General features: G+C 37.1%; 3 protein-coding genes across 8 annotated transcripts in view; all 3 read right to left on the reverse strand.

Annotated features, from left to right (window-relative positions):
- Cadps2 (calcium dependent secretion activator 2) overlaps positions 1–23,225 on the reverse strand; it is a 418,215-nt gene that overhangs the window by 267,284 nt on the left and 127,706 nt on the right. The window lies entirely within an intron of this gene.
- Rnf133 (ring finger protein 133) lies at positions 5,040–7,968 on the reverse strand. The gene has a single exon (XM_048340143.1). It carries the CDS (start codon positions 6,477–6,479, stop codon positions 5,298–5,300), a length of 1,182 nt encoding a protein of 393 aa, XP_048196100.1. The 5' UTR covers positions 6,480–7,968; the 3' UTR covers positions 5,040–5,297.
- Rnf148 (ring finger protein 148) lies at positions 8,675–11,149 on the reverse strand. The gene has a single exon (XM_048340144.1). The coding sequence runs from the start codon at positions 10,052–10,054 to the stop codon at positions 9,143–9,145; it is 912 nt and encodes a 303-aa protein (XP_048196101.1). The 5' UTR covers positions 10,055–11,149; the 3' UTR covers positions 8,675–9,142.

Here is a 23,225-nt window from a genome sequence, read left to right on the forward strand (position 1 = left end):
ACAAGGACACTCTAGGTTGGCCAGCTCCCAGAGCTGACAAAGCCTGATATGTAACCACAACAGCACGCTGTTGATTTGGACATAAAGGTTACAAGGGTGGCGTAATTTTTAAATCCGAATGCCCCTGGTCATTGACAATGATGTTCATGACAGCACCTAAAATTATCAAGACACACAGCATCATGGAGCTGCGCTGAAGACACCACCACAGTGAGGACGTCTATGAAAAAGGGCTAGGTGGTCAGATTGTGGCAAAACAATCTCAATTTGTGAGTTATTCTCTTTAAAGTTTAGTAAAATCCCACCTCAAACACATAATACAAAAGATCTTTCATTTTTTAGAGAGGTATAGTTTAAGGTATTTCTGTGCTGCTAAATGTCATAACCTATAGTCTTAATATTTTATTACTAAGAACTAAAGATGAAAAGAACTAAAGACTAAAGAACTAAATACAAAGCTGAAGAAGAAAAGGCATATCATATTATATATACACACATATATGTAGGTATGTATATATATATATATAAAACTTATTTATTTATAAGGTGCTTAGGGTAAACCATGGAATGGGAGGATGGAACTGTCACTAGAATGATGTCTTCATGGGCTGGGGATATGGCCTAGTGGCAAGAGTGCCTGCCTCATATACATGAGGCCCTGGGTTCGATTCCCCAGCACCACATATACAGAAAATGGCCAGAAGTGGCGCTGTGGCTCAAGTGGCAGAGTGCTAGCCTTGAGCAAAAAAGAAGCCAGGGACAGTGCTCAGGCCCTGAGTCCAAGCCCCAGGACTGGCCAAAAAAAAAACAAAAAAAAAAACAAGAATGATGTCTTCATAGGATTAGCATGTAAAGACTTCCCTTGGGCTTGATGCCACCTCAAATTCTGTTCTCCCCTTCAAGCTTTCTGCCACTGTTTCAAACCCACTATATCTGAAGAAGGAGACACAATTTAAAATAAAGACTAAGGTTGAATCCCATCATAAAAGTCAAATTCCTTGGCTCCATAAATACTTTAAAGGGATCACATTCATTAGGGACAACATTTCATTACAATGGTAATAATTTTATAGTAAGAGACAAGGACATTGTCATTGGCATAGCTTATAGGAGTATTGCACAGACAAAATAAATAATATCACCAAATAATAAGTAAAGTATGCTGGAATGTTTTTTTTAATTTCAGTGAACATTAAACTCAGTGTATCCCAGAAATGGTACTAAAAACTAGCTTAAACCTGGGAGCCAGTAGTTCATGCCTGTAATCTTAGCTACTCAGGAGGCTGAGATTTGAGGATCATGGTTCAAAGCCAGCCCAGGCAGTAAAGTCCATGAGACTCTTATCTCCAAATGACCACTAGAGAACCAGAAGTGGCACTGTGGTTCAAAGTGGTAGAGTGCTAGCCTTGAGCTGAAGAGCTCAGGGACAGTGCCCAAGCCCAGAGTTCAAGCTCCATAACCAACAAAACAAAACAAACAAAAAAGAAGCATCAAACCTAGACAGATGTTGGCAGCTCATTCTTGAAATTCTAGCTACAAAGTACTGTAATGCAAGACCAGTTCATGTTAAAAACTTATTGAGGCTCCTTCTCAAGCCATAGCGGTTCGCAGTGACACCTATCTGTCATTTCGAGCTATTTGGGTGGCAAAGGTTGGGAAAACTGTGGTTTCAGGACAGTCTAAGCAGAAAAGTCCATGAGATTCCATTTCCATGGAGGGAAGCTGGACACAGTTGTGTGCCTATGAATCTAAGCAATGACTGGAAGCCTAAAGTAGGCAGATATGGACAAAACCCTATCTCAAAAATAACCAGCAAAAACCAGCGCTTGGAACATGGTTGAAGTGCCAGAGTACTAGTCTAGCAAGCATGAGGCTCTCAATTCAAACCCCAGGAACGGATGGAATATCAAGTCCCTGCTGAGCTGAAGAAAGGGAATCAAGCTAATTATCAGAATGCAAACACATAAAAAGGAGAAGTACAAGGGGAAACCTATTTTGATGCTGGTTTCACACACACACACACACACACACACACACACACACGCATGCATGCCACATTGCAGTCTAATGTCATTGTGGCAGAATATATTTGCATGATTAAGTCTAACTCAAAGTGGGGTAACTCACAGATTTGGTAAAAATCAAGCACAATAAGTAATAACCTAACATCTGACATGGAAAATGCTATTTCTGGTTTCTGGTTTATTAAAGCCAGAGTAAACGTAGTTTATCGATCTGTTTACAACATTCCAAAGACAAGGCTTAGAACTGCAGTTTTGTTCTCACACAGACAAAACAGCTATGTTTGCAAGTGCACTTAGTCCCTCTCTCTGCCTGGCACATGTGAGATAATCACAAGTGACAACTCCTGAGTTCAGTAACTTCACCCTCCTTCCCAAGGGACATTCACAGAAAGTTCTCAAGACAAGACAAACACATTTTGAACAAGTGAACACCTGCAAATTTCTCACACATGGGGATAAGTTGAGCCTGAATTTGACAATGATGAACAAATGATAACAGTGATGGACCACAAAAGAAACAAAAAAGTGAAAGAAAAGAAAGAAGAAACCAACAAGTGTGCAGAGGAATGGTAAGACCATACAACAGCACTCTAAGATTGAAGAACATATTCAATTGCTAAGTGTCGCCAAGGAATAAGCATCCCACATGAACTTGCTATGAGCTAATGATACTAAACTCTAGGTTCAGGGACTGCCAACACTAGCCACCTCACTACTTAGACACATTCATTTCTAGATAGGGATGCTTTTAACCTTCAATGCTGGGACTGAAACCCAGGGCAATTTGCACATTGTAGGCACTACACTTAGCTCCATCTCCAGCCCAACACATTCAATTCCAGAGCTCTTGAGTCACCAGTGGACATCAGAGGACAGATTCTCATCAGTGGCTGATGTATTCACAGAATGTGTCCTAATGAATGAAACTTAATCCTGGCTGGAAGCTGATTCTACCAGAGGTGGATCTTTTATGACCCTCAGTGTGTCTCTCTTCAGCATGGCCTTTAGGAATGGCTTTATAGTCCAAGGTAAACTCCAAACAATACTCAAACTGCTAAAGATTCCAGTAGTTCTTTCTGTAGTTCTGTGTAGTTCTTTCAAAGAAAGAATGGCTTTTATAATCAGTACTCATTCCTATCTAGAGTTGTGTATAAGAAAGTCTGTATGCACCAAGCATGGCATTTTCCCATCAGTCATCTGCCCATGTTTTGCTATTTCCCATTTCCTCTTGTTTAGAGATGAGTGGCCTTTTTCTCTTTACATAGTTTTCTTTACATAGTTTTCCTGCAGTTGCAAGCAAGTACTAACTGTCCTGCCTATCTTCAAATTCCAATATTATTAGCCCATAAAACGGCTCTTTGCAAAGTCTCCTCTATGACCTCCCTGAAATTCCAACCCTAGTGTTGATTTGATGGAATTTCTCATAAAGACCCTGCATGGAATCCACCCTGAAGCCCCTCAGTGGACAAATGGATGGAGAAAATGTGGTATTTATACACAGTGGAATTCTACTCATTCATCAGAAATAATTATATTTTACCATTCATAAGTAAATGGAAAGACTTGGAAAAATTATATTAAGTGAAGTAAGCCAGACCCAAAACAAAGGTTGCATGGTTTCCCTCATTTGTTGCAGCTAGAATGCACCTTATGAATCTACAAGACACTGGATGGTAAACAAACAAAAACCCAACAACACTGGGACAGGGTAAACTATACAGATCTCTAGGCAGTCACACACAATGAGACCAAAGGAGGATATTCTTAGGAGAGGAACAGACAAGTGCAATACCTATGTGCACCTGATCATATCAAACAATAAAACAATATTTATCAAAATGAACTCCCAGAAATGGAACAAGAGGATTTTTTCCCTTTGTTGCTGTTTTTATTTTATTTTCCTTTTGTCTTGTTTGTTTAATTATCTGTCTTTAGGAGGGTAATGGGGAGCACAGATATGGTGGGAGAAAGGGTGAACAAATAGTGGTACTCACTAGACACTATGCTGAAAACGAACTATACAACTTGTGGAAGCGGGTGGGGGAGAAACTGGGAGAGAGGGAGGAAAGGGGTGACATTTTTCAAAAAGAAATGTACTCTTTATCTGACTTATGTAACTATAGCCACTTTTATATCACTTTTATAACAATAAAATGCATGAAAAAGAGAATAGAAGACTATGCATGTCTAACCTGCCATTTAATCTATGCTAAAGTATAATAATTTGAATAATTTCAATTCTGTATTCAAATTCTAATTTGATATTTTGTCACTGTGATTTAGGACAAAATTTCCACTATTTTGTAGAATTGGAAGAAACATGCCCATTTTATCAGACTGAATGAAAATAAATGTTTAAAAATATTTTTCCTTATTTATTCCAATATTCATGATTCAAAACACGAGTGCCAGGTTCTAGAGTAGACCTTGGGAATACAGTGGAGAAAATTAACATGATCCTAAGATGTCTTAATTTTCATTTCTATATATCGTGCTACTTACTTTCAAAATAATTTGGCCTATCTCAATGGCCTTTATTATGGGAAGAAAATTAATTGGAGTGGAAAATAAATACACCACTACATGTTTTGAATGCATATATTATGATCATGTAACAATTATCATAGGTAGTACTGAGTGCCAAAATGCTCGCCATTACGCAAGGAACACCGGTGTTTTATTTTTACCTTTGCTCTCAGTTAGGCAGATGAAGAACAAATAAAATCTATTAATTACTGGAATAGAATTACTAAACAGTAATAAAATTTTTTACAACAAAATTTTCATGCCAAGAAAAAACCTGCAACAAAATGACATAAAAATTAACATACTGAATAAAATTATACTTGTTCTATAATTATCAAAAATATTTACTCTTGTTAGCACATAAAAGATAATTTATGTCTTTCCAACTTAATTGATGGTTTGTGTATTAGGACACATAGGAATATATATTAACAATTTTCTAACCAAATTGAGTCCCAATATAATCACCAAAAATATTTAGGGCAAAGAACAAAGGGCTTTGCTTGGTTTTAACAGGAAAGGGACACAGAAATGAACATTGCACACACAATAGAATAGCATACTTGGACAATAAGTCAAAAAATAAAAATAAAAATATCCCAGTAGGCCTTTTTTGCTGTCTTTGAAGACTGATAAAGTAAAAAGTTATCAAAATAGAAAAGGACATGAAGAACACACTCAAACTACTTTTCTGTTTGGACCTGATTTGACAGACAGGTTTAATCCACTTTCTCCAAGGTCACTATGTCAAGGTGAGGGATGGACGGGTCCAACTATTGAGTCAGGCTGGCTGTCATTACTTGGAGATGTAGGGTGCTCATCTACTTGGGTCACTTTATCTGACCTTCTTGCAGGAGGAAGTTCATTATTGGCCTCCTCTTCCCGAGGTGTTGCTGCTTCCAGCAATTCACTTGCCATTAGAACTTGCAGAGATTCAGTTCCATTTTCAATATCCCCTGGAATCCCCAAAGCTTTCAGAATATCACATTTGCACATGGGGCATGTGCCGTGGGCTAGGATCCAGGGGTCAATACAATTCTTGTGGAAGAAATGGTTACAAGTCAGAATTCGAATCGTATCATTTGGCTTATAGGGTTCAAAGCACACTACACAGTTATCCCCATTAGGATTTAATTCTTCATCCCCTTCTTTTAATACTCGAAGTTGAAGCTGGCTGAAAGCTCTCTTGAGATTGGTGGTTAATCGTTGCCACCTCCTGTTCTGCATCCTTGCTACCCAAACTCTTCGAACATGGTAAGAGATGAAATATGTTAAAATAGCAGTCGTGGCGATCATAAAGGAGATAAAATAGTGATTCAACCAGATGATGTGTTTTCTCCCTACCTCCACTGTGACTGTCACCCGAACTCCCTCCTGAATTAAGTGCAAAATTTCCATGCCTTTTAAGCTACCAATCATAACCACCACAGTGTCTTCGAACGCCTTATGAAACATGGGGAAAATCTGATTGCCAGTTCCCGGAAAGTTATAGACAATCACTCCACTGGCTCCTTTCTCAGTTGCCACCTTAATTTTCTGTGTGAAGGTACAACTTCCCCGTTCAATAAGCGCAAGCCACATCTCTGCATTCGTGGATCTCCTGAAGCTGGTTCGAGGATTACATGCATTTTGAACTTTTCCCTCAGGTGGCAGTAGAACTCCTGTCACTCTCTTCAAAGAGGAGCTTTTCCCAAAGACTCCAGTCTCCCCCAACTCTGACAATATGCGGTTACCAACATGAAATGATAAGTTCATGTAAGCAGTCCATATTGCACTGGCTCTACAACAGTTTTGACTGAAAAGCCAAAGAACACTGAATTTCATAAGCCAGATAGTTGCAGTGTCATTGTTTTGCCAAGTGCCAATCTTAAGGAGATTCATCTCTCTGCCTAGTGACTCAAGAACCTGAAACTGATGCGGCTTCCACATCTGTTGACAATCAATTTAGAAGGAGGGGGAAAAAATCTTCTGGGCCAAAATAAGATCCACCATCTTCCAGCATGCTGTTGAAACAAATTCTTAAAGATGTCTTGAGTTTCAGATGTTTTTATTAGAGAGAAAGGAACAATTTTAGATTGAAAAAAAATTCCTAACCTCACTACTGTAACATTAGATTCTGCTTACTGTTACATGATGTGATTATGACCTAAAAGACCAACCAACCAATTAGGTCAGGGCTCAGAGCATGCTGCAAGTTTATTGGCTCCAATGTTTTCAGGGTTAGGAGTGGTTTCTATGTTAGGATGGATTCAATCACTGAGCTACCTACAACGACTACAGGTAGCATACTAAACCAAAACCTAAACACAACATATATTTAACATGCTCTTTGGAAACCAAGAAATATATAAGACATTTCTGTACAATTCTCATTCTTTTCCTCAGTGAAAAAATATTTTTGAACAAAATGAAAATTTCAAGAATCATGTAACATCTTTGCCTTTCACTCTTGGGTTAGGGGCTGATCGTCTTTTCCTATTTCAACTAGCTTTCTCCTTTGCTGCAAATTTGTTAACCTTTAAAATAAAAATGTAAATAGATAGTTACAGACTAGCACCATGAACAAATGAGAGGTAAAGCACAGTAACCTGGTTTTATATCCCAATATATCATTGTTGATTTTTATACACCATTGTATTGTACTTATTTAATTCAAACTTTCTCCCGTTGAGGGGATTTATCTTTTGGATTTTTAAAAATAAGTTATCCTGATACATCTACTTCTGTCTCACTTCCTTCTACTTACATTAATAGAATATACAGGTGACTGGAATGAAGACAAAAGGCCAAAAGGCTAATACTTAAGAGATGTTCATTTCTCTGAAGACCCTATCATCAGTTACCAACCTAACCACAGTCTGAAGGAAGAGGAGAGAAGGTAGATGGAGAAACAAAATAGATCAGTACTAGCTTAGCAAAAGTCCCTTTAATACTGCTGTTATTTTTAAAAACTGCAAGGTCAACAGTTAAAGTAAACCACTGACAGCAGCAATGGGAAAGGTCAGAAACAGACAAATTTAATTACTGGCAAGACACAGCAAACATCCCACATACACTGCCAGCTCTGTCTCTGTTCTTACTACCTTCAGGTTATAGGCACACAATGACTTAAAAACTAAGGGGTAACATGAAAACATGGGTAGCCACAGTTGCTGTCACACACTTTCTTGTGGCTTTTTCAGTAGCTGAGAAATTAAAGGCAAAGCTTTTGTCTTGAACACAAATGTCTCTGGCTTCTATATACAGGATGCTAACATTTTAGTTGGATCACACCAGGAGTAAGAGAGCCCATACTTCTTAGGATATGTGAATCCACAATTGGTTAAAAAAGGCAGAAAAGAGCAGTGTTCTACGGACCCAACAAAAAGCGGCATAAAGACAGAATGTTACCAGGTGTTGGTGGTTTATGTCTGTAATCTTAGCTATTCAGGAGTATGAGATATTCATGATTTGAGGCCAGGCCTACCATGAAAGTCTGTGATACTCTTATTTCCAATAATCCCCTGTGCCTCCCCCCCAAAAAAGTAGAAATGGAGGTGTAACTCAAGTGGTAGAGTACCAGTCATCAGCAAAAAGGGGCCGTGCTGATGGCAAACTTTGAGCTAACTATGGCTGATTTTCTCTAAGGCCATTATACTAGTTTTATTGCCACACAATTCCCCACCCCACCCCACCCCTAAAAGAAAGTATGCAGAGTGAAAGTGACTCTAAATAGTATCCTCAAAGAGATTTTCATCAAAACACTAAAACTCTAGACTTTTGGCCTCTGTGCTATGTAAGTGGTTTTTTTTTTTTTTTTTTAAAGAGGAAAAGAGGAAGAGGCAAAACGAAGCCAAAAGTAAGAGTATGAGTATGAGATGGCAGTGAAACATTTCAAACCCTAACCAGAGGCATTCACTATGGCTGACAGAAGAAAAAAAAAAGGACATCCACTAGGGACACTTCTAGAAAGGTTATCGGTTATCACAGCTGATTTATTATGCTAGTATTTAAACGGATCTGGCAAACAAAAATGACATTTTACAATGTTTTCCTAAACTAGTCCTATAAAAAAACTCTTACATAACCAAAAGAATTATCATCTAATTATTTGAAATGTATTACCCACCCAGTTAGTAGCTGTGGAAACCAGGTTATTAATAAAAATTAATTAACTATGGCAAATTAAAGGAGAATCTAATCCTATGATTAAATTAATTGAGTAAATATAAATGACTGGAAACCAAAAATTAAACAAAATATAAAAACAGAAGAATTAATTTTTAGGAAACTTAAAATTTAGTTAACTCCCCATTGTGTCAATGTCATAATCCAGGTAATCTGAAGATAAAAATTAGTAATGTTTTAGCTTATAATCATGTGCTTATCTGCATGGATAAAAATGTGTAACAACTAGAACCAATCTGAAAGACAACAGTTCAGAGAGTTTGGCACAATATGGAGTTTTATTTTTAACACATGGATCTCACCCTCTTTAATATTTGGGTAGAGAAGTTGAAGTGGAAATTTTCTTTAAGTTGCAACAAGAGAATTCATCTGATCTTACACCTTAGAAAGATCTGGTTACATCTTCCGAAGATTCTCCAATTTTCTTAAGATCTCAGAATGTCACACTTGCACATGGGACATGTCCTATGCGCCAAAAGCCAGGGATCAATGCATGCCTTGTGGAAAAAATGTTTGCAGGTTAAAATACGTACTACATCTTGGGGTTTGTATATGTCAAAACAGACAACACAATTGTCTTCATCTGGTTCCAGCTCCTTATCTCCTTCTTTGAGCACTCGAAGTTGAAGCTGACCAATAGCTCTCTTCACATCAGCCTTTATCTGTCTTCGCCTCCTGTTTGAAGTATTAGGAACTCTGGGTCTCCAGGCACAATACAAGAAAAGGTATGCCACTGTGGCTGCCAGGAAGGTAAACAGAGACATGATGTAGTGGCTCAGCCATGGCATGTGCATTCTTCCCACTTCAATGATGATGGTCACATAGACTCCTTTCTGGATCAAGTGCAAAAGTTCCATGCCTTTGAGGTTCCCTATCATTACTGCAACTATATTTTCTGTTCCCTGGTGAGACATAGGAAATACTTTGTTACCTGTACCTGGGTAATTATAGATGATCACCCCATTTGCTCCCTTCTCTGCAGCCACGTTGATTTTGTGAGTAAAAGTACAGCCTCCCCGTTCAATGAGGGCCAGCCACGAGTCCGCTTGTTCAGGCCTGCTGAAATTGGTCAGTGGATTACAAGCATTCTGATTCCATCCTTCAGGAAGCACCACCGCACCAGACACCCTTTCCAGAGGAGAATGGTTCCCGAACACTCCGCTCTCTCCTAGTTCCGATATAATCCTGTTTCCCACCTGAAATGTTATATTCAGGTGAGCTGTCCATATTGCTTTTCCTTTAGATTCAGGAAGGCTAAGCAGTAGAATGATGCTAAGCCTCAACAGTCGACATAGAGTAGACCTATGAGGTGACGGAGTACGTCCAAGTGGGCTCATTCCTCCATTTGTCTATTAACTATCCAACATGAAAAACAAAACATTAGTTGTCAAAGAAAGTAAAGATGCTCTCACTTCAATCGTTGGCAGTAAATTACTGAAGCACAAAAAGGGAAAAAGGTCTTCACGGATCAAAGATTTGTTGCTCCTTCCAACATTTTAATATTTGGTAGATTATTTTTCTTACAGTGAAACAAGGTAACAAGAGTTATTAATAGCACAATGTGATTTCAAGAAAACTATGACTTCCTAATGGGGAAATTGTGACATCAGAGGGAGTTGAGCCAATCCTAAAGGTGCTATTATTGCACTGCATACTGACATCTTATTGGTCAAAAGCTGCTAAGCAGTGAAGCTGTATACACACATAGGGATGTATGTATATCCTCAGAATTTATTTAAATTGATGTAGATATCAAAGTAAATAAACTCTCAAGCAAAAATTGAATGGACAAAATTTCATTCTGAAAAATCCTGGAATTTCTTCCTTAAGTATGGGTTGATTGAAACGGTATGTTCTGCTATTTGTCTTTGATTGAAAGGTATGCAAGTTGTTCTTCCTTTGTAGAAGGCAAAGACAGTAATAATTCATATTAGTGTATGTATCTGACCAAGCACCAGTTTTCATGTATGGCTCTTTGTCAGTAAATCTGTCATTCTGTGGGGAGTGGGAGAAAATCATTTCCACCCCCCTTCCAACATTAGATACAAATATTAGGACTAAGGAGTCCGCAGGAGGGAAGCTTAATAAAATCATACATGGTTAGCATGATGCAGGGGCATCAACTTTATCACTGAAGCAGATGCTAACAGTCAACCTAAATACTAATTACAGAGCATGTATTGGAAGAATAAAAAACATACAATCCTACTCCTATCATATTATCACCAAGCCTTTATCATTGCCAAATCATCCTTCAAGGATGATATCTCAGTGTATTATTTTCCCTAGCATAGAAATAGCAGAAATCAGCTGGGTGCTTGTGGCTCATGTCTATAATCCTGGCTACTCAGGAGGCTGAAAGCTAAGGATCATGGTTTGAAGCCAACCTGGGTAGGAAAGTCCATATGACTCTCATCTCTAATTAGCTACCTCAAAAAGCCAAAAGTGGAGCTCTGACTTGGGTGGTAGCACAATAGCCTTGAGCAGTGCCCAGGATCAGAGTTTAAGCCCTAGAACTCACAACAATTAAAGAAAGAAATAGTGGAAATCTGCTCAAGCAACCTTTTAGTCCATGAAGTATGATTATTAATTTTATCTATTTTATCATTAAGAGGTTTCTAGCCTCAAGCCAGAGTGTGATCATTATGATTGATTTGTTCCTAAATTCAAAGAGAAGTAGGAAACTTTCTCTGCCAGGGGCCATTTGGATATTTATAACATAATTCACAAACCATATAAAATTGTCAATACAAGCAAATGGCTTTAGGCAGTCCCCAAGAAGCCTCCAAGAAACATATTAACTCCATCACGTCATTTACCAAACAATTTTGTGGGCCTTATATAGCACATGAGCCAGACATTCCCTACCCATGCTATTAAGGATGTTCAACATGAAATACAGAAGCTGGCTCTAAAGGATCTCTTTGAGTGATTTCAATGGTCTGGCCTTTCACCCAGGGACAAATACTTTCCACTGCCTTATTACAGCCCTCACAATCATCCTCACAATTGAGAATGCTACAATAGCAACTTATCTAAACTTCCAAGCACAATTAAGTTCTACCAAAATTAAGTTCAATCTCTCACCAGAAAAAAATGTAACAAGAGTCACAATAGTAATTCTGTTTGTTTTACATCTCAGATGCCTCTTTCTACTTAAAGAATTATACCCAAACTTCCAGTGCAGGATCTAAGCATTCCAACCAGCCTCTTTTTTGACTAGCATCAGGCTTGAAATCGCTGTTTCTTCCATTCACATGGCCTAATGTTTCACTGGCTTCTATTACAATAACCAGAACATATGACCTTATTTAGAATTTGTCCCCTCCACAAATCTTAAGCTGTCTCTCCCTGTGTAACACATTGCAAAATGGCTTCACTTTCTTCCTTCTCTGAGCCCGATGCTCCCTCATAAGGTGGCTTGGAAGGTCCCTCCATTCAGGGATGGGATTTACTTTTATGTCCTGGACTCTGCAGTGAGCTGATGATTACAAGCTGGTCAGTGGGAGTAATGGTGTGCTAGCTTTAAACCTGTTTGCGGTGGCCTTGAACTCTTCCCTAACTCTTTCCAAACTCTGGTAGTCTGAATTGAACAAGGAAAGCCTAGCAAAAGATGAAAAACTACTTGGAGGAAAACTAGTTGTCCTAGATGATCCTACATCAGTTTGTAGACAGGTAAATATGTGAGAGAGCTCACATGGCCAGAGACATAAGAGTAGGTCTAGTCAAATCCTAATGACTCCTAATACATTACTAAGAGACTACTGAGAAATAATAGATGCTGACTCTTAAAAAGTCTCTAAATTCTGGGTGGTTGACTATACAGTGTAAGAATTAAGGTAGGTCCCTCTACAAATGTATTAATTTCATCAGCTTTGAGAGCTGAGATTAAATCTTCTTATCTTTAGTTAAAAATCAAGATCTAGTAGAGTATCTAGACCATATTATATTCCCAATGAGGGTTCAATTAAATCAATAATGCCATTATCGTCTATTTTCCCTCCTGCAATATTGCTTATGCAATAAATATGTCTACTTAGTTTTATCGGGCTGGGAATATGGCCTAGTGGTAGAGTGCTTGCATCATATACTTAGTTTTATCATCAAAAAGTGACCATGTTAGTAAGTAAAGAATAGATTATGAATAATGAGGTAAAACTTCAATTCTCCTACAGATTTTATACTCATAAAACTTGATCTATTATGAGCCATAACTGAATGAAAAGATAAATGAGTACTTGAAATCTGACCAAAATCTTTTATATTTTAAGGAACATAAATCAAAGCTACTCATTTAATTGAAGTCAAGATCTAAATAACATTAGACCTTTAATATTAAATTTTAACATTTACTAAAACATTAACATTAAACTGAAACATTTTTTTGTCTTATTCAACCCACCAAGTAGGAGACAGGATGGTAATAAACAGCGTAGAAATTCACTAGACCCTATAGAGGGGTTGGGAAGAAATGGACATTGTAATCTTTGCATTGAAGGAAAAGAAGGAACTGAATATCCATTCTAAATAAACACACAAGTCTAAGGAAAAAAATGATGGTACAATTATTTTTCTTTGGACTTAGAGTTTTAAAAATTTTAATTTTAACTATTTAAACTGGATTCCTGCTTGAAGGGTTGGAGAGGAAGCAACATATTAAAAAACAGAACAAACACTCCCAAGCAGAATCTTTTGATTTTAATACCAGAACGTACTTCATTTTTTTTCTTGGCAAGTTCCTCTGCTCCTCTTCATAATAAGATGGAAAGGTGAAGACAAAATGGGTATGCCAGGTGCTTTGTGGATGGCCATTTATAAGTTGTTGTAAAACCTAAAGTGGATTCCAGATCTTCCTAAGCCACTATCAATCATTTGTATAATCTTTGCCTTCCTTAGATAAGTCCCAGAAACAGAGAACTACAGTGAGTTCTTGGTAGTCAGAAACAGCAAAGCAGAGGTGATTAACGAGATTTACCCTCATTTAGATCCCTTCCATTTTTCCAGTTTGCAGATGACAAAACCCTTCCTCTCTTATTAGGGACTTTACTTGCTCTAGAGAAGCATCAGGGAAGAAAAAAAGTGTAGACTTGCACCATAGAAATGGTGTGCTGACTGATGATAATCCTTCACATGTTGGCCGGCTATGTGAACTGTCTATAAAGCAACATGAAACATTTGCCCTTATTTTGTCTATAACTGCAAACTGATGTTCTCAGAACTAGATTTTCTTTCTCTCAAAATTAGAACTTTTTGTTGTTTTGGATTTAATGAAGTATTGCTAGCTGAAGCCAGTTTGACATAGAAGCAATGTCAGACTGATAGAGGTATGCAGCCTGATTAAAACCAAACCGTAGGGGCTGGGGAGATAGCCTAGTGGCAAGAGTGCCTGCCTCGGATACACGAGGCCCTAGGTTCGATTCCCCAGCACCACATATACAGAAAAACGGCCAGAAGCGGCGCTGTGGCTCAAGTGGCGGAGTGCTAGCCTTGAGCGGGAAGAAGCCAGGGACAGTGCTCAGGCCCTAGAGTCCAAGGCCCAGGACTGGCCAAAAAAAAAAAACCAAACCGTGAACCCTTTTAAAGAACACTAAAACATATTTTACATGCTCAAAAAAAATGGTGTGCTGAAGCATGGGGCTGGCTAGGTGACAGGAAACCCAGGATCTTCTATTTGCTAGCTGAGAGGTGAGCCACATGGAGTCCTGGTTTCCTCCTGGGCAGGGTGGGGAACTCCTGCCTGCCTCTTGGAGAACTGGGGAGCATCAGATGGTGTGTTTCTCCCCCATTTGTAAATAAGGCCATTGCCTCACAATCAAGAACACTGCTCATGTGGTGGTCCTCAGTTAAATGGGCCTCTTCCTTATTTCAATGTCACAAAGTTTCTTTTTTGTTATTACTCACCTAACAAAATTCTTCTCATCCTTCAGGACCCATCTATCTCAATTGTCCTTAACAAAACAATCACTCCTATGACATATTAGATGCTTGTATTTCTGCCTATTCTTTCACTTAGTCTAGGAAATCTTGCATTATTGTCTTATTTTTTAAAATCCTGTTTCTTCTTCCTATCCGAATAGTAAAACCTGCTCAAGGTCCCTGAAAAAAAAAAGTTTGGCTTTTTAAGCACTTACACATGAAAGCATCAAGCTATATCAAGTGTTTTTAAAACCTTGTTTATTTACAACCACCAATTAAAAAAAATTGACAAGTCTTCCCTCAACTAAGAATCATACTGACAATGAATGTCCAGGAAAAGGCTTATTAAACTTCACAGGACCAGAGGCTATCTGCCTTACATTTTTCTCTCCCAAAGTCAAGAATAAATACCATCCCTATCTCTATTTTTGAAATATGTACTCAGCATACAATAATATGTAACCAAAAGTAACAAATTATTTCTGACTTATAAGCAAGCAGCCTTTACTAGGTTTAAAATCTTCTTTTAATTACATTTACCATATACCCATATGTTTACAAAATGTTTATCTACATATATGTGTGTATAAACACATATACACACATTTCTATATATATGTGGATAGAGTCATCTTTAAAGGTCATTATCTGTTTCTCAAGTCACAAGACAAAATTATCTGCAGCATATTTTAACAGATTGATTATACATATCTTGGTTTCTCAGAAAAAATACCTTTAACATTATAACAGTAGAATGCCTAAAGCAAAAATGTCTAACTGCAACAAATTCCATCTCAAGATAATTATCTTGGGGTGACTGCCTTTTCATCCCAAATGTAAAAAAATTTTTACAGTCCCCTCAAAGCTTCCTTGCTTAAGCCAGTCCCAAATGATCTCTCTCTACAGTGAACCATTCCAATATACTTTTGAACTTTGTAGTTAAATTAGAATATATAATAAATAATATATTATCTACATATAAATACATGATGAACAATATATTAAGATCTTAGTTATATAACACAGTACCTAAGATATCATATTATATATAATATACCTATATATAACATATAGATATATATTAACTATATGATATGTAAGATATGTAATAATATGTTTTCCATGTGTAGTATATTATTAGATGTTATATATTATACAATATAATATCTAAGATATGTATACATCTTTTAAATCAAGATAAAAGCTCATATATCTTAAGTTATCAAGGACTGGGGGTATGGTTCAAATACTAGAGCACTTACTTGCATAGCAAGAACAATGCTGTAAATTCAATCCTCACTACTGACAAAGAAAAAAAGAAAATCATAAATAAACATTACTTTCCTCATTTTGCTACATCCTTTTCAAATGAATTATTTCCTTATGATATTTTTCTGCAGGTATTAAAAATAATGTTTACTTTTCTCCTCTTATGAAAATTGTATTCATCTTTCAAATGGTAAGATTTTTGAAGGTAGGGTTTTGATAGATTTTTCTGTAGTCCTGTGGGGCCTTACAGTACACGGTATAAAATTATTTACTTATTTTATTTGATATGATAAAGGTAATTCCCTGGTATGATTAAGCACCTGCAATATCCTTTCCATGTTACAATCTATGAACTGTCTATCCAGTACCTACACCATTGATATTTTTTTTTCAAATTTTTATTATAAAACTGATGTACAGAGAGGTTACAGTTTCATACGTTAGGCATTGGATACATTTCTTGTACTGTTTGTTACCTTGTCCCTCATACCCCCCTCCCACTATTGATATTTTTCTCATGCATTCAAGATGTTTATTAAGAACCTAATATGTTCACAGTTCTAGGGCTAGGACTAAGCAATGACCAAAAAAGAACACTTCCCTGTGCTCATGAATCTTTCATTCCGTTTACTCAGGAACCACAGATGAGGTCAAGGTTCTATCTTTATTCAAGAGGCTGACACTCAGATGTGATAAATATGATAAATATGTTTTGAAGTAAGTACCAGAAAAACACTTACTAGAGTGGCTTGTAAATAACAGAAAATTACATAACAGTCTTTCAGACTGGGAACTCCAACACCAAGGCAGATTTAGTGTTTGTAGAGGGTCTGTGTTCTGGCAAATAGATAGTTCTTTCTTGTGATGTTCTCATGTGTTGGAAAGGATGAAGATGTCAGGAGGTCTTTTATAAGGGCTGTAATCCTACTCCTGTGGGCTTGGCCCCTTGACTCATTACCTCCCAAGTTTCTATCCTAATTCTATCACCTGGGAAGATAATAGAATTTCAACTTTAACACTACAGTGTTCACAATGATAAAAACCGTCCCCAAGTCAGACAGTTTAACACATAGATTGAATTCAAGGCCCCCACTTTCTTAGTATATTTTATGTGACTGAAATATAGTGCATCTATTCATTGCCAAAGCTCCTTGATTCAGATCTCATAAAACTTTCAAGTTTATATTGGAAGACAAATCTTTGTTTTATATATTTTTATGTTTTCTTTCCATGGTTTTCTGAGGGAAAGAGATGATTAAATTTCAGATTTAATTATTATTTTTCTTTCTTTTTTTTTTTTTTTGGCCAGTCCTGGGCCTTGGACTCAGGGCCTGAGCACTGTCCTTGGCTTCTTCCCGCTCAAGGCTAGCACTCTGCCACTTGAGCCACAGCGCCGCTTCTGGCCGTTTTCTGTATATGTGGTGCTGGGGAATCGAACCTAGGGCCTCGTGTATCCGAGGCAGGCACTCTTGCCACTAGGCTATATCCCCAGCCCATTATTTTTCTTTTTTGATGGAATCGCTTTATGTAACTTGGGCTGGCCTTGAACTCACAATCTTCCTTGAGATTACAGGAACAGGATAGTTTAATTAATTGTTAATCCATCCTGCATGGGTTTAATTATATGTTAATCACAGTCCTGAAAATGTAGGAATCCTGTGGGAGCATTCTAAATGAATCAATGCACAGTATTTAAAATTTGCAGAATGCTGGCTGTCTCACCCTCAGACTGACCTACGTTCACCACAGATACCATTAATCACTACCTGTAGAACATATATTATTCATTTTATTTTCCCAGAGAAGAATAGCACCAAAAATTCAAAAGAGAGGCTAAAATGTTAAAATCAGGAACTGAAAAAGTAGTTCATCGCAGCACAATTTGTCATCGCTAAAATATGAAACCAATCTAGATGCCTGTCAGTAGATGAGTGGTTCAAGAAAGTGTGGTACATATACACAATGGAATCCTATGCCTCTATCAGAAAGAATGACATCGCCCCATTCATAAGGAAATGGAAGGACTTGGAAAAAAGAAACATACTAAGCAAAGTGAGCCAGACCCAAAGAAATATAGACTCTATGGTTTTCCTCATTGGGAATAATTAGCACACATCTAGGATAGTCCAAGCAGATCACAATAGCTCAATCGCCATGTCCATATGAACATATAGGTTGATGCTAAGCAAAATGAACTTCAAGTTATGGAACAAGTGGTATATCATTGTTGTTGTTATTCTCAACATGCCATATGAAACTCTGCCCTTTTTCTTTTGCATTTCTTCCCTGTGGTTTTATCCCTGATATCACTGTAACTAATTTTAATATCCTGGATATTGTATATATGTGTATTGGAACTAGGGAAGGGAAAAGGAATACCAAAACTGAGAGACAAAGGATAAAAAGACAAACTAGTGCAACAGCAATAGTTACAAAACTATATGGTGTAAACAACTGTACAACTCATGGGGGGAGAGAAAAATGGGTGGCGAATGATGGAGGAGGTAACAAGTTGGTAAAATAAAAGTACTCATTGCCTTACGTATGAAACTGTAACCCCTCTTACATCACATTGACAATAAAGCAATGGAAAAAAATAATATTACAATAAAGAAATCACCATTTTAGCTCTCATTTCCTGCATGCAGAGCAGGAAATATTTCTCTCTCTCTTTCGCTAGTTCTCCCTGCTTTTACACTATGAAGAAACTAAATCCTTGCTAAAAATTTCAAAAAATACTAAGAATTCTACCAAGAAAGTCTTTAAGCAATCTTCCTAATCTTGCAATTGTAAAGAAGTCTTCATGTTCACATAAAGTAGTGTTATCCATTTTCAACATATAATATTCACTATTGAATATTAGTGATATTTAACATGTCTAAACTTCTCCAGCTAAAAAGCTAATATTTGCAGACCTAGGACACAATATTTCATGATTCATGAAGGATGCAGAAAAATAATTAGAGCTCATTTATTATGAAGGTATAAGCCAACTTCAAACAAAGAGTCTTTTTTAGTCTCTCCCCACCCACAGATTTTTCACTAAAAACAGACAAGTAAAATATAAAAGCAAAGTTTGACTAGCTTTTCTGGCATAATATTCTTCAAGATGTTGAAAAGAACCATGTTTCACCAACTGATTGCTATACTATGAATCCATATGAAATTGCAAGAATATTCAGGTCATCAATGACTCAAAATTTGAGATTTAGAAAAAAACAGTTTATTACCTCGTGAAAAAGCAAAAGTATGTAATACACATTTACAAAGCAAAAAGTAATTTTCGGCAAGACTGGAGATGAATTAATGCCGCTCTAGTTGGTTTCTACTTAACCAGGAGAGTATATTAATATAGAATATGAAGATGGGAAAACTCAATGACTGACAGGATATATAATAACCAAGAGAAACAGTGATATGGTTAAAAATGTTTCAGTCTCTCTTTCAATGTACATATTGGACATTGTTTCTATCTTATTGACACCTTCAAAATTGTTTGTAAGTTTTTAGCTTTTTTTTAACCTATGTTTCAGTTTAGATCTGTTTTAAGATCTTGGAAAATTTCTTTAATACTTACTTTCAGCAAAAAAAAATCAAACAAAAAATAGGTTTGTGGGTAAAAAGATTACAGGAAGAATTCATGGCAAAGCATAGAGACTGAGATGCTTATTGTTTTCTTTATCAGATTTATGTCTCAAAGACATGAATATGAAACAAATTACTAAGAGAAAGAAGTAGAGAGCAGACTAGAAGAAAATGCAGTGCCATCCATGGGAATATCTTTATTCTCTTAACATAGTCTTCTTACAAACAGCACTAGCTAACTGTTGAAGAATAGTTTTCATGTATTGGGCAAATAACGTTAAATGCTAATACCAACAATAATGATAACAATATAAGCTTCAATGTAAGTCTTTAATGAATATTTATTATGTCTCACTTATTCAAAATTCCTAATAATTAAGTGGCACAGATACTATAATAACTTTATTTAATACATGAAAAACCTGGAACAAAACAAGTACTATGTTAGACACCATCAATTAAAATGGATGAATTAGAATTTGACTCCAATATCTAGCTGAATGTCTCAGAACCCAATATTTTTCCTTTTATGGTGTGTATGTTCCTGTCTTGGGGCTTGAACTCAGGATATAGTCTCTGGCCCTAAGTTTGTTTGCTCAAGGCTAGCACTCCACCACTTGAGCCACAGCTCTGCTTCAGACTATGGTGGTTAACTGGTCTCAGACTTTCTTGCCTGAGCTGGCTTCAAACAAAATCCTCAAATCTCAGTCTCCAGAATAGCTGAGATTTCTGGTGTGAGCCACATGAACCCAGCTTTATTTTGTCTTGTATAACTAGTTCCAGATACATAATTATTTTACATATTGGATAGAGGCCAGCAACAATTTCAGTGCTGAATTAATAACCACTTAAAAAAATTTAACTCTTAGCCCACTACAGCCAATGTACTGTTGTGATATTCTAGCAAGTGCCAGCTGTGATTCCTGTAGTAAATTTTGTTGTACTGCTTATTTTGTCAATTATTCATACATCTATTTTGTTCATGCACTAATTAGAAAACATTCAATCAAATTACTGGGCATTTGCTTTTAAATATTTCTAAGACATAATACTTTACAAAGAAAAGTATAAATAATAAAGTAGTCAGGATTAAACTTAACATTAGGGAGTTGTAAACATGTTAGACATTTGCTGGGGGTAGGGAGAGATGCTTCTCTAATAAAGTATTATAGAATAAATGGCTTGATATGAGAATTTCCTAATTTCTCACAGTTCTGGAGGCTACAAGTTCAAAACGAAGGTTTTGGAATGATTGGTTTCAGCTGCAGTATCTGAATTCTATAGAATGTCTTCTTTACTTTTCTCCTGCTTCTGGAAGTAGCCTGGTGTTTGGTATTCCTTGATCTGCACATGCATCAGCACAGTTTCTGCCAGAAGGCAAGGAAACCAGAGAATATCAACAGCCACAAAAAACTGGATAAGAACAGGAAAACCTCTTAGAGCTTCTTGGGACTGTGAGACCCTCCTGACACCTTGCTTCCAGATTTCTCCTTCAGAACTCTAAGAGAACATTCTTCTACTGTTTTAAGCTACTAGTTGCTGGCAATTTGTTATAGCATCATCACGAAAGTTATACAGAGTACTGGCCATTAGACTTCTTTTTCTAATGGCTATTCAGCTCTTTATTCGTTTTCTGCACAGATCATTACCTGTCCATGGTACTGTGTAAGAATTCTGCACATACTTTAGAGTTCTGTGCCTTTGTTGATTATGAGCACTGTAATTGCTTTCTAATCTTTGGCAATCCCTGTCCCTAGTTGGGTTGCTCGGGCACCACAACCCTGTTTCCTTGATAAGTTTTTCCCTCCCCAGCGCAGCTGGTAAAGCTGTGATGAATCTACATTTGATCCTTCAATAACCTAAAAGGGATATCTATGCCTAGCAATTTAAAAGCAGTGAATATTGTTCTTCTTGTGCCTAAAAAACATGAAAAAAACTGTCATCCAGACAAAGGCCATACTAATGGCATATCCCATTGAATAAGGTCTGAAATGTATAATAATTATGCCTCAGAAATAGAATTGGACTGCTGTAGCTGAGTGATAAAACACTTGCCTAGCAAGTATGCAGCTCTGTATTAAGTCCCTAGCACTGCATCGGGAGAGAATGAGAGAAGGGGAATGGAGAAAAAGAAGGAGAGGAGGAAAGGGAGAAAGGTAGAGAAAGGAGACAAAGAGAAAAAGGGAGCGAAAGGAAGAAAGGGAGACAAGAAAGAAGGAAGGGTTTGCTCCTGAGAAAAAAGATAGCTACATTCATCTGTAGTCAAAATATTATTAGCAAAAGAATCAAAACCTCCTGCATAATCCACAGCCCCAAACTAACAAACAAAGACTACAACAAGAAACCTACAGATTCCACATTTACAAAAACCAACCACATACTTTGGGACAAAGCTCCAAAGTAAAAACTCTCAGGGTCTGCTTTTAGTAAGGCACAAGAGAATCTTGAGGTCATCCACACTGCTTCTGACAGAGACAGTAATGGCATGGTTTTCCTCCTTATGATTTTACTACTAAAAGCCACAATCTTTATCCACACTTCAATATGAAAACTTCTGAATCTTGTTTTTTTATTGCAATACTCTCATTAAGGCAAGGAATAAAACTTGGTATTTAGAAAGTACTGAAATAAAGTTCAAAATGTTACCACCATAAAAAGTGAAGGATATATAGATTGGTTTGATTTACTTATTCCACATTGAATACATACACCATAACATCAAACTGTGCATCATAAAAATGTCATATTTGACACCTAAGATGTAAGTTATAAAGAACAATCTGAAGTAATGCAGGTACTTACAACCTATCTACTCTGGTTATTTATATATACTGCTACTGAAGTGTTTGTTTTGTAGTCCCAGATCTCATTGGGATGTGACCTACAATACATATAATATGCTACCTTTCAGATATCTGCAACAACTTGGCTTTGGGGGAAGAGACTGTAAACCTGTAATCCTCTCCTTTAATGTTCTCCTCCTACAAAGTATAGTTGGTATATCAACCAAACAGCGATGGTCTACCCCCTTCAAAGTAGGCCAATAGCCTTCTGCCTCCATCACGCCCACTTCTACCTCTGCCAACTTCCAGGAAAAAAAAAAAAAGAAAAAAGAAAGGAAGGAAGGCCCCTGTTTAACAGTCTAGCAGAGCAGGGGACCAAAGTCTCCTGGGCTCCTGTTCAAGAGAAATGAAGGAATGTATGCCTGGTATCTCATCCTAACCATATTAACCAACTAAGTCACTAGAGAAGCATGTCAAAAGGTAAAGAGGCATCATGGGCATTCGTTATTTGAATACTGGGGTTGGAAGATTAGGGGACATAAGAGAAAGAGAAGGTGATTTAAATGAGAAAACAAGTTCCATAATTAATAACACAGGTTTTAATCTTGACTTGAGATGTGAACAGGTTTTGGATTCTTCTAGAACACACAATAGCATTTCCAGCATTTATGCGTTATATCTGATTTGTACTATACTCACAAAATTTCCACTTTAAAGGAACTTTATAACCTCGAAGTAAAATCAGATACCCTGAAAACACTACAAGAAGGAATAGGAGAAACACTTGGGCTCCTTGGCACAGGACGAAACTTTCTAAATAAAGGGCCAGAAATGCAACAAATCAAAAAAAGGTTGGACAAATGGGACTGCATCAAATTGCGGAGCTTCTGCAGGGCAAAGGGCATAGCTTGCAAGATAAACAGAAAGCACACAGATTGGGAGAAAATCTTTACTG

Source organism: Perognathus longimembris, chromosome 2, assembly GCF_023159225.1.
Source record: "Perognathus longimembris pacificus isolate PPM17 chromosome 2, ASM2315922v1, whole genome shotgun sequence".
NCBI lineage: Eukaryota > Metazoa > Chordata > Mammalia > Rodentia > Heteromyidae > Perognathus > Perognathus longimembris.

What these genes read in the sequence shown, in the direction of transcription:
- Rnf133 (XM_048340143.1), bottom strand. Translation starts at nt 6,479, where the DNA reads ATGTGGAAGCCGCATCAGTTTCAGGTTCTTGAGTCACTAGGCAGAGAG.
- Rnf148 (XM_048340144.1), bottom strand. Translation starts at nt 10,054, where the DNA reads ATGAGCCCACTTGGACGTACTCCGTCACCTCATAGGTCTACTCTATGT.